Source organism: Morone saxatilis, unplaced genomic scaffold (assembly GCF_004916995.1).
Source record: "Morone saxatilis isolate NCDOM2014 unplaced genomic scaffold, NCSU_SB_2.0 Contig2, whole genome shotgun sequence".
Classification (NCBI taxonomy): domain Eukaryota; kingdom Metazoa; phylum Chordata; class Actinopteri; family Moronidae; genus Morone; species Morone saxatilis.
In genome coordinates this window covers 24,158,862-24,174,353 of record NW_023339762.1, presented here as the reverse complement: position 1 = coordinate 24,174,353, position 15,492 = coordinate 24,158,862, and the positions used below count along the sequence as shown (strand labels likewise).

Sequence of the window (15,492 nt, the reverse complement as noted above, 5' to 3'; positions counted from 1 at the left end):
AAAGGCTAGCTGTTTCTCCCTGCATCCCTGTTTTTATGCTAAGCTAAGCTAACCAGCTGCTCTCTGAAGTTTAATTTTTAACGTACAAACATAAGAGTGGTGTCAATCTTCTCATGTAAATGTAAATAACATGTTCAACTATTGCTTTAAGACATAACAATTATGCATTGTTTAGTTTGGCATACATTTTAAAAAAGCAAAACGTAGCTAACAAGATGTTTATAATCCTCAAAATAAGTTACCAAAAAAATCATTTTACCATCCAAACATTTCAAGCAATCTTTATCTTTTGAACTGGCCCACAGTCACAGCATAGTTTCCAAAATCTAAACTGTTGCATTTTTTTCTTCATGATACTAGAAATCCAACAGCAGGACTCTGTGGGTCCAGATTTTTTGTCCATCCTCCTGCAGGGCCCAGCTGTTGCTGTGAGGCCCGCTTGGACATTGGCCGCCTCTCGTTTGGAGCGAGAATGCGAGCTCATTCAGTCACAGTGCGCTTAGAATTAATCAGCTGTTTTGTTCCTGAGGCCCTCCCTCTTAATCATTCACTACAATCACACTGTGCCTCCCTGGAGAGCCAGAGAGGGCACAAGGGCGAGTGAACAAGAGAGTGTGAACATACAAGAGATGTGGTGAGAGACTGAGAGGGAAAATGAAAATAATAATACAGTATTTATTTATTTATTTTAGGCATTTGAGTGCATTGAGTGTTTTCTAGTCCTTGAGGACAGTTTTTGTGGTCGAATGGTTAAATGTTCTGTGTACTTAGAGCCGTTTCACTGGACGGATTATTACTGGCACTTATTCATATGCTAACTGTTACATTTGCAATTCACAGGGAAAACAAAAGTGCCTATTGAATGGGAATGAACCTGTCTAAAAAGGGAATCAATGCCTTTCTGAATGAATAGTACCTCATATACAGCATGTAGATAATATGTAAGTTTATATTTGACGGAATCATTCTGCAATTCTTATGACAGTGATGACAGTGACTGGATGTGTTGTTTAACCAGCATTCACTGGTTGCTCTGCTGGCTGGTGATGAGTATTCAAACAACAGGTCAGATGTGACAGAGGGAGGTGGTCAATAAAGTTAATTAGGGGACGTTCAAATCTCTCTCCTGTTAAATTGTCTCTTCTAATTCACTCACACGCAACTGCAATCCAATTTATTCAACAACAACACAGCGGCGTGAGCTCATGACTTATCATTCAGTCATAGATTTAGGTTTTTTTATGTAGACGAAGTGTTCGTACAGCTGCTTCTGTTGAAACTGTAGTATTACATTTTGGGAAATACACACAACAAATACCTCATTCATAAACACTCTATTTCTCATTTGTTCAACCTGTACAAAACAGAAAGTTGTGGTTTTACAGGGGGTCATAGTGGTTAAACATCCACAAGACAACCCCTCCTCTCTGTGCCGGTGCTATATATACTCATATATAGATATGCACTAAAGTGGATTTCTGACTGTAATAAACTGCCCCTGTCTTACAATAGGACCTCTGTGTACTGCACGCTGCTTCACCTGTTAGCTCATGAATCAAAAGTAAATACAAAAATGAAAAATGACCAGGAAAAATAGACAGCTACTCACTGGAGCTCACGTCCTCTCCAAATAATTTATGCTTCTACTTTATAAATGATTCATCTCGAACAGAGAAAATGTTGTTATTATGTTGAGGTGGGATTGGGAAGACTCTTTGTGAATTATTAATACTCTAGGCCAAAATATACGGCTCCGTTAAGATTTAGGTTGCATTGGTCGGGTAACTCTGTCCAGGAACTGCGGAAGTCCTGATGGCTGTGATAACTATACATGCTGTATTGTTTACAGTTTCATGTGGCAATTGTAAACCATAAAGTATTTTTCAGAGGAAGCAGTATTGATCCATTGTCTCTCACAGAGGCCACCGCGGGGCAACATACCAATTTTTCCTGCTGATCTGCAGAGAAAGTGAAGAATGGTTCATAGTATTTATCGAACCACTAAGGCAGCTGCTGCATGTGTGTTCTGGAGTGTGCAGTCATAAAATTCTGTCTACATTCAGGACAACCTTGTCAGGAAAATGGTGCAGAATTGCACGTTCATACAATATAAATGATATGTTATTCCCTCTAACCTTGATCGAAGTAACTGTATATCTCTTAATTTCACTTTGGCAACTGAGCGTTTGTGTAATTGTGCTACAGTAGGTCCAGCATGGAAAGCCTGTTCTGCTGTTGATGCGTGCTTTGATTTTCTCAATCAAGCCTCGGCTCCTTTATCATGACAAGTCAGCTCTCGGTGCCGTGAAAACCTGTGTCAGGAAAATGGGAACAGTGTGTCTATTGATCACTGTGAAACATCATCTGCACATAGACAGAAAGCAGGTATCCTTGAGGGACAGGCCCTGCAAGTCTGCTATCAGTGCTGTCGGTGGTCAAAAGTACAGCAGGAGCACGCCTAGTGGCCATGACTGTTAAAGATTTACTCTACATGCCAGTGGGTGCAAATCTCTCACATGGATTAGGATGTTGATGTTATGACAGGATTTTGATCAGTGTCACTTCAGTTTTTACTTTGCAAAACATGGCGTGCTGGTCGTTTAATTCTTCGTTTTATTATTATAATTGTTTCTATTGCATTGCTTTTACTCTGCTCCCCATCCTCTGACCATCCATCCTTTTCTCCATCCGCAGGCATTCGGCCAGGCTTACACCAACCAGCGTAAGGTGGCAGAGGATGGGGAGACCAACGAGGAGACGTTGCTGCAAGAGTCAGCCTGTAAGGAGGCCTACTACATGGGCCGTCTGTTGGAGCTGCAGACGGAGGTGACACTAAGCCGCTCTGTGGCGTCCAATGCCCAGGCTGAGAACGAGAGGCTCAACGCGCTCGTGCAGGATCTACGAGAGGTGAGCCGGTTACAGATTCTGCACCCTATACAGACAGGTTCATGCTACACAAGGAAAACACAGCAAATCAATCAAACTATATATGTGAGGAAATATCTAGATATACACTCATTTTAGTAGTACCATAAAATTCTCTCAAATATATTTTTTGTTGTATTAATTAAGATGTTTCTGCATAAATACAGTAATACATAGAAAAATATATTATTGTATACATTTTCTCAATAGGATATTAATGTTTCAGGATTGTTTCAGTAGTGAATTATAGAAATGTTTGTTTTAGAATTTACTGTATATTTATGATGTGGGAAATGGGCTGTAGTTGCATCGAGGTTAAGTGGTGTTTGGGTTTGAGTAAAAAAAAAAAATCTCTTCAATTTACTTGGTGTGGTCACTGAAAGCATATTGCATCCAATAAATAAAATTAGAATCTTGAGCTTAGTCCATGGTTGTGCTAACTTTGAGAAAAGTTTTCAAAAAAGTAGTAAAAGAAGCTGTAAGTGAAGATCTCATTCATTATTCTAATTTCTTGCACTTTAAGCAGCCTTATAAATATATATATTTAACTTACATGACATAAGTGTGTTTGATAAATGCCAAGGGGTCACAGTGACAGGCAGAAAGGGGTCAAACCTCACCCAGAGTAAACAATATGCATGTGGCGTACGTGCAAAGCATGCATTCATTCACTTGTACATGGCTGCAGCCACTGTGCCGGGCAGTCCCGGAGTTCGAGCGGGGGTCAGACGCCGCGGCCACGACCCCATTGTGGGGGGCAAATCCGGTGCTAAGCTGGGGAATAAGTGAAATGCCCTGAGCTCGGCACATGTGGAGGAACACAGTGAGCCACAGCACACACACTCTCATTCACTATATTCATCAGGGAGTGTTGTGAGGTTGAGTTGTTACTCTCTCTACGTTTTATTTTCTGTGTGTGTGTGATACATATGTCAGTGTAAATGTAAGCAAAGTAATGTCATACACAGCTCCACATTATGGAGTATATTGAACAAAATCTATATTTTCGATTGGGAAGCTGATTACCTAATAAATTCATGATGAGTTGTTATTCACACACACACACCTGTCGCCTGTTTGCGACCCGATCAAGACCCTTTGAAGGTGTGTTCATCAGACAGCTTTTGGCTGTCTTTGAAATCCTCGTTAGCATGTGTGATGTCCATTAATGAGGAGGAGTCGCATCTTTCATCATGAGAAGCAGGTGTTGTGGCCTCACTGGGGGCTTCATTTGTCGTGTCTAATCAAAAGGGTTTTGCAGCTTTCAAGCAACATTTCACAAACAGTATTAACATATAGAGATTCATCAAGAAAAAACTAACAGGAAAAGTTTACTTTAGCCAAAGAAAGTTTCATTTAGCTGTTTTCAGTCTGCAGTTGTAAGTCAGATCATGATATAAATGTTTTTTTATGAATCCACAACACCTAATACCTCTAATTCCCCCCATGCAGAAGACAATCTTGATATCTGCCTAAACTTAAAAAAAAAAGGTCTACACTTTTTTGTGTTTTTTTATATTTATCCTCCATCTTAGGGTTAGGGTTAGGGTTAATAGGCTTTGAATTTATTCCCTATTACCATGGCAACAGCGGTGGTGATGATGAATGAACACAAGATAGCTGGACTACTGCTATGTTTGCCATTGTGTCATGAATCCAATAAAGCTGTCACAGTCACAGTCTGTACTGTGAACTCCAGCTCAGGGGTGAGTCGCTCAGCTCTGCCCTGTGGTGGGCTCATTGCCAGTGTTGTGTGCTGCACTGTCCCTGACCCCGGCCAATGTAGCCCCCGATTAGATCTATGAGCTCTCCCTGATCTTCTATAGAGCCTCACTGACTGATAATTGGCTGCTAATCCTGTGCACTTCATACCCAGCTCAGTGTAATTCCCCGCATTGTCATGAATATGTAATTGGACAACATGTAGCAAGGGAAGGTCAGTATGATCAATAATACAGCATCCAAAATGTGTTATTGTATGATTTGTTATTTATGGTAATAAGATTTGTCCTTAAAATGTAATTTGGTGTCTTTTATATTTCCCTGGTTTATAATAATATCTGTTCAGCTGCAGAAGAAGACCTATTGTACTTCTGTGTACTTTGCAGTTGAGGCTCCATTAGCTTTAAGAGTATAGGAGCTGCTGTCAGCCATTGTACAAATCAAAGGGTTCACTGTATCATAATGTTCTTTAGTTTCAGTCCAGTTGCCAGTTCTTAAAGCATCATTGTCATCCATCCCTAAACACACACATATACTGAGGTTCTGGAGGTCCAAAGCACCGAAGAGACCATATGTGTCTCAGGTCTCTGAGTTTCTTCCCCCTGTGTGTGTACCCACCCACTCCTGACACTGTCTCTGGGTCAGCACTTCTGCCATATGCTGCAGGCAGCTCTGCAGTAGGAGAAGTACACACATGCGCATATATACTGCATTTTATTTTGTATTTCAGACTTAATATTTCAGACTTAATATAATTCTTCAGTCCAGTAGTATCTGCATTGCACTGTACACATTTAGTCATTGTTGAAGGAAACTGTGTTTTGCATGATCTATTTTATTATTATTATTATTTTATTTTTTAGACGTGTTTATATTACTCAAAGCAACCATATTATTTTCATAACTAACAGGTATTCACTTTAGCCAAAGAAAGCGTCATTGTATTATGAACCAGAGAGCAACACACGAGCCATGAGAAGGTTATTTATCTGGAAGTTTGGTAATCAAACACTTCCTGTCTCACTAACAAACAGAGAAGATGTTCTTACCTAAGAACTATATCTTATTTGGTTGCACCCTCTATTCAAGGCTATTGTAACACAGACAATTATGAATAAGGGTAATAGAGCTGATTTTTTCAAAAACATCTTTATCCTTATCTGTATCCAAGGACAAGAAAGGCAGGTGTTTTTCTGTGTTAGAAGGTTGTAGTGCAATGTTTACATGTCTCTAACCAGAAGGTTTCTTTTTGTAATGGCACCATCAAGTGGGTAAAAGTGTAACAGCATAGGATCATGTAACTATGTCCAATCATGAATGCCGCATCGCTCTGGATGAGACAGTATTACAGAAAAATGGTATGCTGGGAGAAATGTCCAGATTCATTCATTCAAACCCTTTGTATTTCAGATTTGTATGTACTTCCCTGCAGTCCGAAGATTAAAACTGTACAAAGTAGAGGAGGTTTTGTTCCTTTGTGTCTCAGTATTTGGTTCCTATGAGCCTGAGAGTGATTGTTTATTGACAGCTGACCAAAGCGAAACAGAAACAACTACAACTTCATGTCTGCCTTTAAAAATAAGAACATCATTCCTTTGCTGCTTCACCTTCTGACTTGATAATACATCTCCCTATCTCTTGGTATAAAACCATTAGTAGTTGTGTGAGCACAGATTTGCTGAGGTCTCAATATATTCCCACTGCTGCCGCCTTTGGTACTTAGATTTATGACTTTTGTGGCTGCTGCACTTCTCTAATCGACAGTTTGTCTGGTCCAGCATATGCTCATGTTTCTGTCTGTGCACAGCAGGTGACCTGAAATAATGCTCTTTCTAGGAGCCGGAGTGTGCTGACTCACCGCTTTTAACATAATGAAATTATTTTAGAAACTTCGATAAAGAGTTTTAAATACTCTCTGGCACGGATTTAGGTTATGAACTAAATTCCTCTTCCCTGTTTTTCTCCCCGTTGCACCCATCTTTCTCCCCCTGCTTTTGTCTTTTCCTCCCTTTTGTTTCTTTGCTCCAGAGTAACGAGATGCTGGAGCTACAGAGAAGCAGGATGAGGGAAGAGATCAAGGAGTACAAGTTCAGAGAGACCAGGCTGCTCCAGGATTACACAGAGCTGGAGGAGGAGAACATCACGCTGCAGAAACTGGTGTCTACCCTCAAGCAGAGCCAGGTCAGTGTGGAGACCTTTTTTATTGCCTTAATACATTTCTCAATTACACCACACACTTTTTTGTCCCATACCAACTTTGTCCCGTACAGATTTGTCATCACTTTAAATGACGAGACACCAACCTCCATACCAGTTGAGGTTAATGACTCACTCACAATTTTCCAGTATCACTCCCAAAACCGCCTTTGAATGCGGTGTCCTTTATGTTTTAAGTATCAGTTCCAGGATGCACTGATCAAACTGTGCGCTCATCTAGTTGCTCATCATCCTTTATTTCCCTTAAGGAGCTACAGTATCCCTTGTCCAATTACACAGAGCAAAAATCGAATACCTGTGCTGGGCCGGAGTCGATTAAGGTCATAAATCCATATAAAATCACTCTGGTGATGTAAGACTTAGATATTGTTGGTCTTACTGTAAAGGTTAAGTGACTAAGTTAACTAAAGGTTAAGTGACTAAGTTAACTAAAATAAAAAAATGCCTTTACCTGCTTTGTGATCAAATCTATTTTTGACCACATTGTCCAGGTTCATCACCATTCATAACCAAAATACCATATTGTCACATTATAAATCTCCTAAATCACAAGTAGTGCGATATTTGAAAGTATCACCTGGCTCTAAAATCTTTCTTTTCAATTGAAAACAAGGGGCAAATACTTGTCTTCAGGGTGCTTTTTCGTAACTTTTCTGACACAATTGTTTTTAGTTTTACTCGCACCGTCCTTACATTCCCTCTATTCTGACCTGAGATTGGGTCACCCAATCCTTAACAAACATGATTCTTGTGTTTTTTAATCTAAGTAATTAAATTACTTAAAATATATGACTTAAACTTAAATTTTATCCTCTTTTCTTCCCTCTATTCTTTTATGTTCCTACTTGTCCCTTTCTGCTTCTCCTCAGGTGGAGTATGAGGGACTGAAACATGAAATTAAGGTACTAGAGGAGGAGACGGTTCTCCTCAACAGTCAGTTGGAAGATGCATTACGTCTGAAGGACATTTCTGAGGGTCAGTTGGAGGAGGCCCTGGATGCCCTTAAGAGTGAGCGCGAGCAGAAGAACAACCTGAGAAAGGAACTGGCCCACCACATCAGCCTGAGTGACAGCGTCTATGGAGCAGGGGCCCATCTGGCGCTTACCGTCACCGGCGTTGAGGGCCTCAAGTTCCCAGAGGAGACCAACGGAACCAACGGCACCAACGGCATCATCCCTGCTGCTAATGGCAACAATGAGGACAGCAACCGCCGCAACGGCCACGTTCACACTGGCACCGGAATGGCTAAGATGAATGGGGACTACCGACCAGGTCGAAAAGGAGAAGGCCTGCACCCTGTGCCGGACCTCTTCAGTGAGCTCAATCTATCAGAGATGCAGAAGCTCAAACAGCAGCTGCTACAGGTGGGTCATAAGAAAAGGCCTTACAGCAGGGTCGGTAATTCAGACCACCCATAATAAACCAACCAGTGTTGCTGCTAGAAAGCACTTATTCTTTCTTCAGCCTTTATATCATTGAATGTTCCTTTTCAAGGCCAGTACTGACATCACATTAGTTGTGTGTTGAATTACTGTCTGCAGGATTTCAGTCGCTTTAAATCTTCTATCAACACTAACTCCAAAACAGTTTACCACAGAGGGGTGAAACCAGTAATACGCAGCACATTAGAAGACGACTATATCGATTTCCCATGGTACAATTCAGTTTTTAGTGTGAGGGGGCTTATCACTCGTCCTGCTGCATTCTCTGTGTGTTTGTTGAGTGTGCGAGTTTTTCAGTGTGAGGTGTTCACTGATGAAAGCAGCCGAGGTCACAGTTTGCTACTGCTAACAGCAAGGATATGACAAGGTGATGACAGTTTGGGAACAAGAGAAAAAAAGGAAAACACACGCCACATAATACAGGCTTTACTGATTGTTAGGTTTACCAACGTGAATACAAGTAATAGCACTGAAACAGCTTTTAAACCATATTGACAAAGTACATCTACTGAAACGCATAATGTTTTAATTATGTTGGCAGTAACAGACCACAAGCATGTGTATTTGAGCCTGTATGAACTGTATATCATGTGTTAATTGTATATAATTTATGTTTTCAAATGTGCCCCAGTGGGAGTGATGAAGCTAAATCATAGCACAGCAAAAAGAGTCCAGCAGGAGAGGCAGTACATTTGCGCGTGCTATAGGGGGCCCTGTCAGGGTGATTAGCGCCCGATAGGCGCGGGGAACAGATGCAGAGACAGAAACTGACTGTGTCTGCTTTTAGGTTGGAGACAAGGTAGCAGAAATAGAGCCCTAAGACGGGAAGGAAAATGCACAGTACGCTTACATTTATACCACGATTAGTTCCAACCTTGCACTTTAAGCTCCATATACAGTAACCTGAGAGTATAAATATAGAACTTATATATTATACAGCGTAGGGTACTACTGTGCTACTTACTCGACTACTTACATAAACACCCCATACCCGAGAAATACATACAGTATGTTGAGAAATCATAGGTAGATTGGGTTCAAGCTATAATCTAGTTAAGTCATTACTGCACATTTTTTCTCTAGCTGAGCCCCTCGGGAAAATAGAAAATTAGATTAGTGGCTGTTATATTAGCTGTGTGCCTTTCTCCGTAAACACAATTACTCTCTAATCAATTTTGTCTTTCCAGTTGATTATTCTGGGAAAGATCTAAATGCCAGCAGCGTGACGCTTCTAATTGCTAGTGGAATTTTGTGAAATCAATTTTGCCTTTCTCAATATGGACACTGTGACAGCACATTCACAATTAAATTTTATCTGACAACCCAGGCATCAGTTATCCTTTGAACATTTTAAACGTATCTATTTCTTAAGTCTTCTTCTGTGATTGTCATCACAGGAAGCCAGGGCAAAGGGCTTCCCATCCGGTATGGAATCCCCTTTAAGATCTTCTGTTTGTGTATGAAGCACTGAATGGTCTCGCCCCAAGCTATATCACAGAAGTCCAATCCCTATACAGTACAGCTAGTCCCCTTAGATCTACAGATCGAGGGCTGTTAACCATCTCTTGATCTCGCTGCACACATTTAAGAGACATAGCCGTCTCAGTAGCTGCACCAGGACTGTGGACTCTTTTAAAAGATGCCTTAAGACCCTTTTTTCCTCTCTTTCCTACGCATGCAATGACTCTTGACATGATTTGCATTCCACACTGCTGAATGTCTGTATGTGTGCGTGTACGTATGTCTCATTGTTTGTTGCAAAGCAGCTTGTCTCAAACCTTGGTTTGCTTTTTAAAGCACTCTATAAAAAGATTTGACCTTTAAGCGCTGAGGCACAAGCACCAGTAAATGGAGTTTATGGGATTACTGATCAATAAACAATTGAGCAACACTTAATTTCTGTTCCCATTTTTCTTATCAACAGGCTTTGAGTGGCGGCAAACCACATGTATTATAGACACAGAAATACAGGTCAACTGATATGATACATTCTTAGTCCATTTGTTTTATCACTGCCCAATAGTGATGGTTACGTGTTACATTGTCTTTATCTTTATTAGCCCCTTAATATTATGAAGTTGTGAAAGATCTTATTGATTATATATGTGTGTTACTGACCCTGCTATACTGTAGCTTTTATCAGCAGCGTCTGGATATTGCTGCTATTTCATTTAATGAGGGGATATAACACATTTTGTTCTGTTAACATGACAGAATACATCAATGCAGAGTATAATATAGAAATATCTAAAAGTATAAAATGATAAAAGTTACAGACTTGGACTGTCTTGGCTGCCTCTCATGTGGTAGTGTATCCTCCCGTCCTGCAGGTGGAGCGTGAGAAGGCGTCGCTGCTCATGAACCTGCAGGAGTCACAGACCCAGCTGCAGCACACACAGGGCGCCCTGACCGAGCAGAACGAGCGGGTCCACCGCCTCACGGAGCGCGTCAATGCCATGAAATGTCTTAATGGGGACAAAGAGCTTGACGACCCACAGGAGAGCGAGAAACCTGATGGTGGCTCCTTCTCACCACCAGCCAATGGTCACCATGATCCCAACATCCATGGGTTCGAGATCCTGGAGTGTAAGTACAAGGTGGCGGTGACAGAGGTGATCGACCTGAAAGCAGAACTCAAGGCCCTGAAGGAGAAGTACAACCAGGCTGTGGAGGGGCAGGGAGAGAACCACAGTGACGACAGGGTCCAGGCACTGAGTGAACAGGTTTGTCATTGTTATATGCATATTTTATAACAATTGTAACATTGACTTTTGCAACCAAATATCTCTTTGGTTATAATATATTTTTTATTGCACAATATTCCCTGTGTTGCATATGTCCAACTGATTTCTTCCAAGCAGGTAACTCATTTGGAGCGTAGTTATCGTGAGAGCCGAGAGAGGGTGGCAAGCTTGGAGGCAGAGCTTCGGGCCTCTGCGAGCACAGCCACAGAGAGCCAGGGCATGCTGAATGCAGCACAGGATGAGCTTGTAACCTTCAGCGAGGAACTGGCACAGCTCTACCACCACGTCTGTCTGTGCAACAACGAGACACCCAACCGCGTCATGCTGGACTACTACCGCCAGAGCCGCGTCACACGCAGTGGCAGCCTGAAAGGCTCAGACGACCCCCGGGCTTTGCTCTCGCCTCGCCTGGCACGACGCCTCGCTGCGGCATCTGCAGCCTGCTCCTCTGAGCCTCCACGCAGTCCCATGGACTCCCCATCCAAAGATACCCATCACAGTGAGACAACAACCAACACAGTGGACTCTTCATCCTGCCATAGCAGCCCCACCCGCAACCCCACGGGCTCCCCAGTCATCAGCATCTCTCCTTGCCCATCTCCAGTACCCTCCGAGGCAGGTGGGGACCTGCGGAAGGAGCCCATGAATATCTACAACCTGAATGCCATCATCAGAGACCAGATCAAGCATCTTCAGAGGGCTGTTGACCGCTCACTGCAGCTGTCCAGGCAGAGGGCTGCAGCCAGGGAGCTGGCGCCTATGCTTGACAAGGACAAGGAGTTGTGTATGGAGGAGATACTCAAACTGAAGTCCCTGCTCAGTACCAAGAGAGAGCAGATAGCCACACTCAGGCTAGTGCTGAAGGCCAATAAACAGGTGAAAATTTAAATTATTCTACTTAATATACCATGAAACATTTAATAAATTGAAGAAAATTATGCAATATCTCAAGTGTACCTGAATTGGTGATACAATCTGAAATAATCCACATTGCAGACAGCAGAGGTTGCACTGGCAAATTTGAAGAGCAAGTACGAGAATGAAAAGGCGATGGTGACAGAGACCATGATGAAGCTGAGGAACGAGCTGAAGGCTCTAAAAGAAGATGCCGCCACCTTCTCGTCTCTCAGGGCCATGTTTGCCACAAGGTGAGAAGGGAAATAGGAGGCAATGGAGCTGGGAAAGTGAAAATTGTAACTTTCCTTAAAAAATAAATAGTACTTGTGTTAGAAGTCTCCCACTAAATCTTTGTCTCTTCCCCCTCTGCCATTTTATCTCTCTCTCTCTCACTCTCTCTCTCTCTCTCTCTCTCTCTCTCTGTAGATGTGATGAATATGTCACCCAGCTGGATGAGATGCAGAGGCAGCTAGCGGCAGCAGAGGATGAAAAGAAGACACTGAACTCCCTCCTCCGTATGGCCATCCAGCAGAAACTGGCCTTGACCCAACGGCTGGAGGATCTGGAGTTTGACCACGAGCAGACCCACCGCGGCCGCGGCGCTAAAGTGCCCAAGATAAAAAGCAGCCCACCCAAAGTAAGTCGCAGAGGCGCCTTCACAGCTCCCTCCAGCCCCACCAGGCTCCACAGCCACTCCATTATCACCACCCACACCCTGAACACCTCCCTGACCCTCCGTAGTCCTCCCTCTGTAGAGCTAACCACCTGTCCGTCCATGTCTGCGTGGACTTCAGACACACTTTCCGAAACAATCCAGACCTCAACCCTGCCTGATATCAGTTACCACAGTTTGTCTCTGGGCACCCAGCCCAACGTGATAGACCCTGAGTGGCTAACCTTAGAGTTCAGACGACTCATTTATTCAAGACAAGACATAGGTCAACTGTCCCCATCTCACAGCCCCAGCACCCCTGTCTCAGTATCTCCTCACCTTCGGCGGAGGCGATAAATCATCGTCATCTTCACACCCAGCACCAATTTCTGCTATGTACACAGTTCCCAGAAGCCTCTGGATTAGGTGGGATACAGAGAGGAGGAAAAACTGGTTTCACATGACTATAATTTGAACATGCAGAAATACTCAGGAAGAAGGAGCCCCGTCCTCATCTTCAAAGCAGCACTGAACAGCCTTTTTGTTATTGTTAAGGTTGATATAATGTTGGACTGCATAGAATTAAACAAGTTTGTTATCAGGAATCATTCTGTATACATGAATAGCTGCTAACATAAAATGTGGCATTGTGTATCACTTAGATGCAGCACTGGGAGGTGTTTCAAAGTGAAAGCAAAAAATGGTTGCAGCATTTGCTTCAGCTTACAGAGACTCACAGCACCTCCCTGTGGCAGGCTCTAGGAATTACATATTATTGTGTTTTGGGTTATTTTTGCATTTTTACTCAAATGTTATTTATCTTAATATATATTATAGTATTATTATCTATTCCAATAGGAATTAACTAATATATGTTGTAAATAATATTTCGTCAAGTTAATCTTTGCATGCCTTATTTTTGTCACAACTAAAGTTCTGTCAAAAAGCATTTGACAGGCTTACCGAGTGTTTCATGGTTAATGTGTTGTCCAGAGTAGTATGGAAACCAGTCAGACCTCCTCTCTGTGCCTCAACCTCACATTTGATTGTCTCCAGTTCACTTCTCCTCCTACCCCACTAAACCGAATCCATTTATTCCTCCACTGATGGCCATTCTTGACAAACCTCTCTCACAGTATTCCCAGTTTTGTCCACCAGATGGCAATGTCTGGACACATTTCCATTATCTCTCCTGTCAAATGCTGTTTGACCTCTCTCTCTCTGTCCCTTATTCTACCTCAGATCATTGTATACATGATAAGTGGAACAGCTTAAACAAAATTGTAAGTTATTAAGAAATCAAATAAGCAAACAACTTTTAAATGGAACTTACCAGCATGACTGGTGTGGACTTAAACTGGAGTTCATGAATATAATTGAGCAATAAGCAGCAGGTATTCTGGAGTTGAGCAGTATTGGATTGTTCAGCATTAGCCCCACTGTGTCTGTCCTGCTCTTTTTGTGCTGTGAATCAATACAATATTGGATTTTGGAAGTGTGTGTGTGTGTGTGTAAATTGTGTCCATGTCTCTGTCTCTTAGGGTGCTTTGTGTTTTCCACCTCCAGTGCTGATTGTCTAGCTGTGCAGAGACTGGTCCTGTCAGTGTGGTCAGATGAAACTGGTTTACAATATTAGTTACATTTACACCGATGCAAGCATGTACTGTAATTGGCATTCAGTGAAGGCAGTCACTTGCGTTACACAAGTATTTTCTTCTGCTTCTTCTGCTCCTTTACTCATTTCTTCTCTTTTCTCTCAGGTATCTCTTCCATTTACATTGTGAAACACTGATTTCCACAGCAAGAGAATTACATTTCTTATCCAAGAGAAACAAAATCAAGTTAAACTACAAAAGAGATATAGTATAAAAATCAAAGCTTATAGCAGTAAACCAGTTAGTCTCTGACAAGGCTTTCCCCTGTGTTTTCTCTGTCCTATTAACTAACCCTAAGTGTCACCACTCTGTATATCTGTCTAATTTATCAGTTTCTTGTAGATTGTCAGCAGCCTGCTGCCTCAGTACCGTCACTCTCCCCACAACTAAGGCGAGGGAGAGCCTCCCTAGCCCGCAGGTAACAAGCTGTAGAACCTGCTAGTAGTAGGCTCATTCAAATCTATCTACTATGTAATATCTGTCTATTTCTCTTATTACACGCCACAAAATTGCAGTTGCAGCTAATCACATTCTATTTAATACTCATTAGACTTTTCCCCATCTTTTTGTAGTTGCACACCTGCATCTGTAGTACAAGATAAATGGGTTTGCATGCTCTCACTGCATTTTAATATGTGATTACAAGAAATGAACAGGTTATGGGTGAGAAGGTTGCATAAAAAATGAACATCTTCTCACTGGGGGAATGTGGGAATTGTTTTTTACTTTGCATGTACAGTTTTGCATGGCTCTTTTCTATACATGCTCTTACTGTATATATATTTAATGTCAACCCTAGCTTTCTTTCTTGCTATTGAAAAAAAATTATTAATTTATTAAAGTAAAAACTAGTTTGAATGTTAAAGATTAACCTTGGATGTGTTTTAGTTTTTTTATTTTACAGAACTTTTATCCTGGAAGACGTTTTGACTTCCCAGAGCAGGAAAAAGCACAAAAAAGCGATGATAAAGCCATGAGTTACACTAGCTATAATTAGCATCAGTAGTTACACCTGTGCTTGACAAGTCAAGACGTCTGCTGTGAGGAAATTCTATTATCTTAAGCACTGCATTCAGTCACATATGTTGCCAGTAATGTTTGAGGTCACCAACAGACTGGGCATCAAGGTGTGAGTCTTTATTTTTGTCCATGAACTGATACATTCACAAGACAAATAGCACACTGCTGACAGATCTGAGGCCATGTTTTAGCATTGTGCTGGTCAGCCTTTCTCTCCA

At 41.9% G+C, this 15,492-nt stretch overlaps 1 protein-coding gene across 2 annotated transcripts in view; it reads left to right on the top strand.

The window, feature by feature from the left end:
- bicd1a (bicaudal D homolog 1a) overlaps positions 1 to 14,709 on the top strand; it is a 30,715-nt gene extending 16,006 nt beyond the window's left edge. The window contains exons 2-9 of one of the 2 annotated variants that reach the window (XM_035664338.1): positions 2,695 to 2,907; positions 6,676 to 6,828; positions 7,734 to 8,228; positions 10,637 to 11,029; positions 11,168 to 11,926; positions 12,047 to 12,198; positions 12,374 to 12,584; positions 14,597 to 14,709. In XM_035664338.1, coding sequence (XP_035520231.1) covers positions 2,695 to 2,907; positions 6,676 to 6,828; positions 7,734 to 8,228; positions 10,637 to 11,029; positions 11,168 to 11,926; positions 12,047 to 12,198; positions 12,374 to 12,584; positions 14,597 to 14,644 — 2,424 coding nt within the window. In that variant the 3' untranslated portion in view covers positions 14,645 to 14,709. Of the gene's footprint in view, positions 1 to 2,694; positions 2,908 to 6,675; positions 6,829 to 7,733; positions 8,229 to 10,636; positions 11,030 to 11,167; positions 11,927 to 12,046; positions 12,199 to 12,373; positions 13,351 to 14,596 lie in introns of those variants that run through there. The other variant, XM_035664337.1, reaches the window with a different exon arrangement.
- Positions 14,710 to 15,492: the final 783 nt, after the last annotated feature.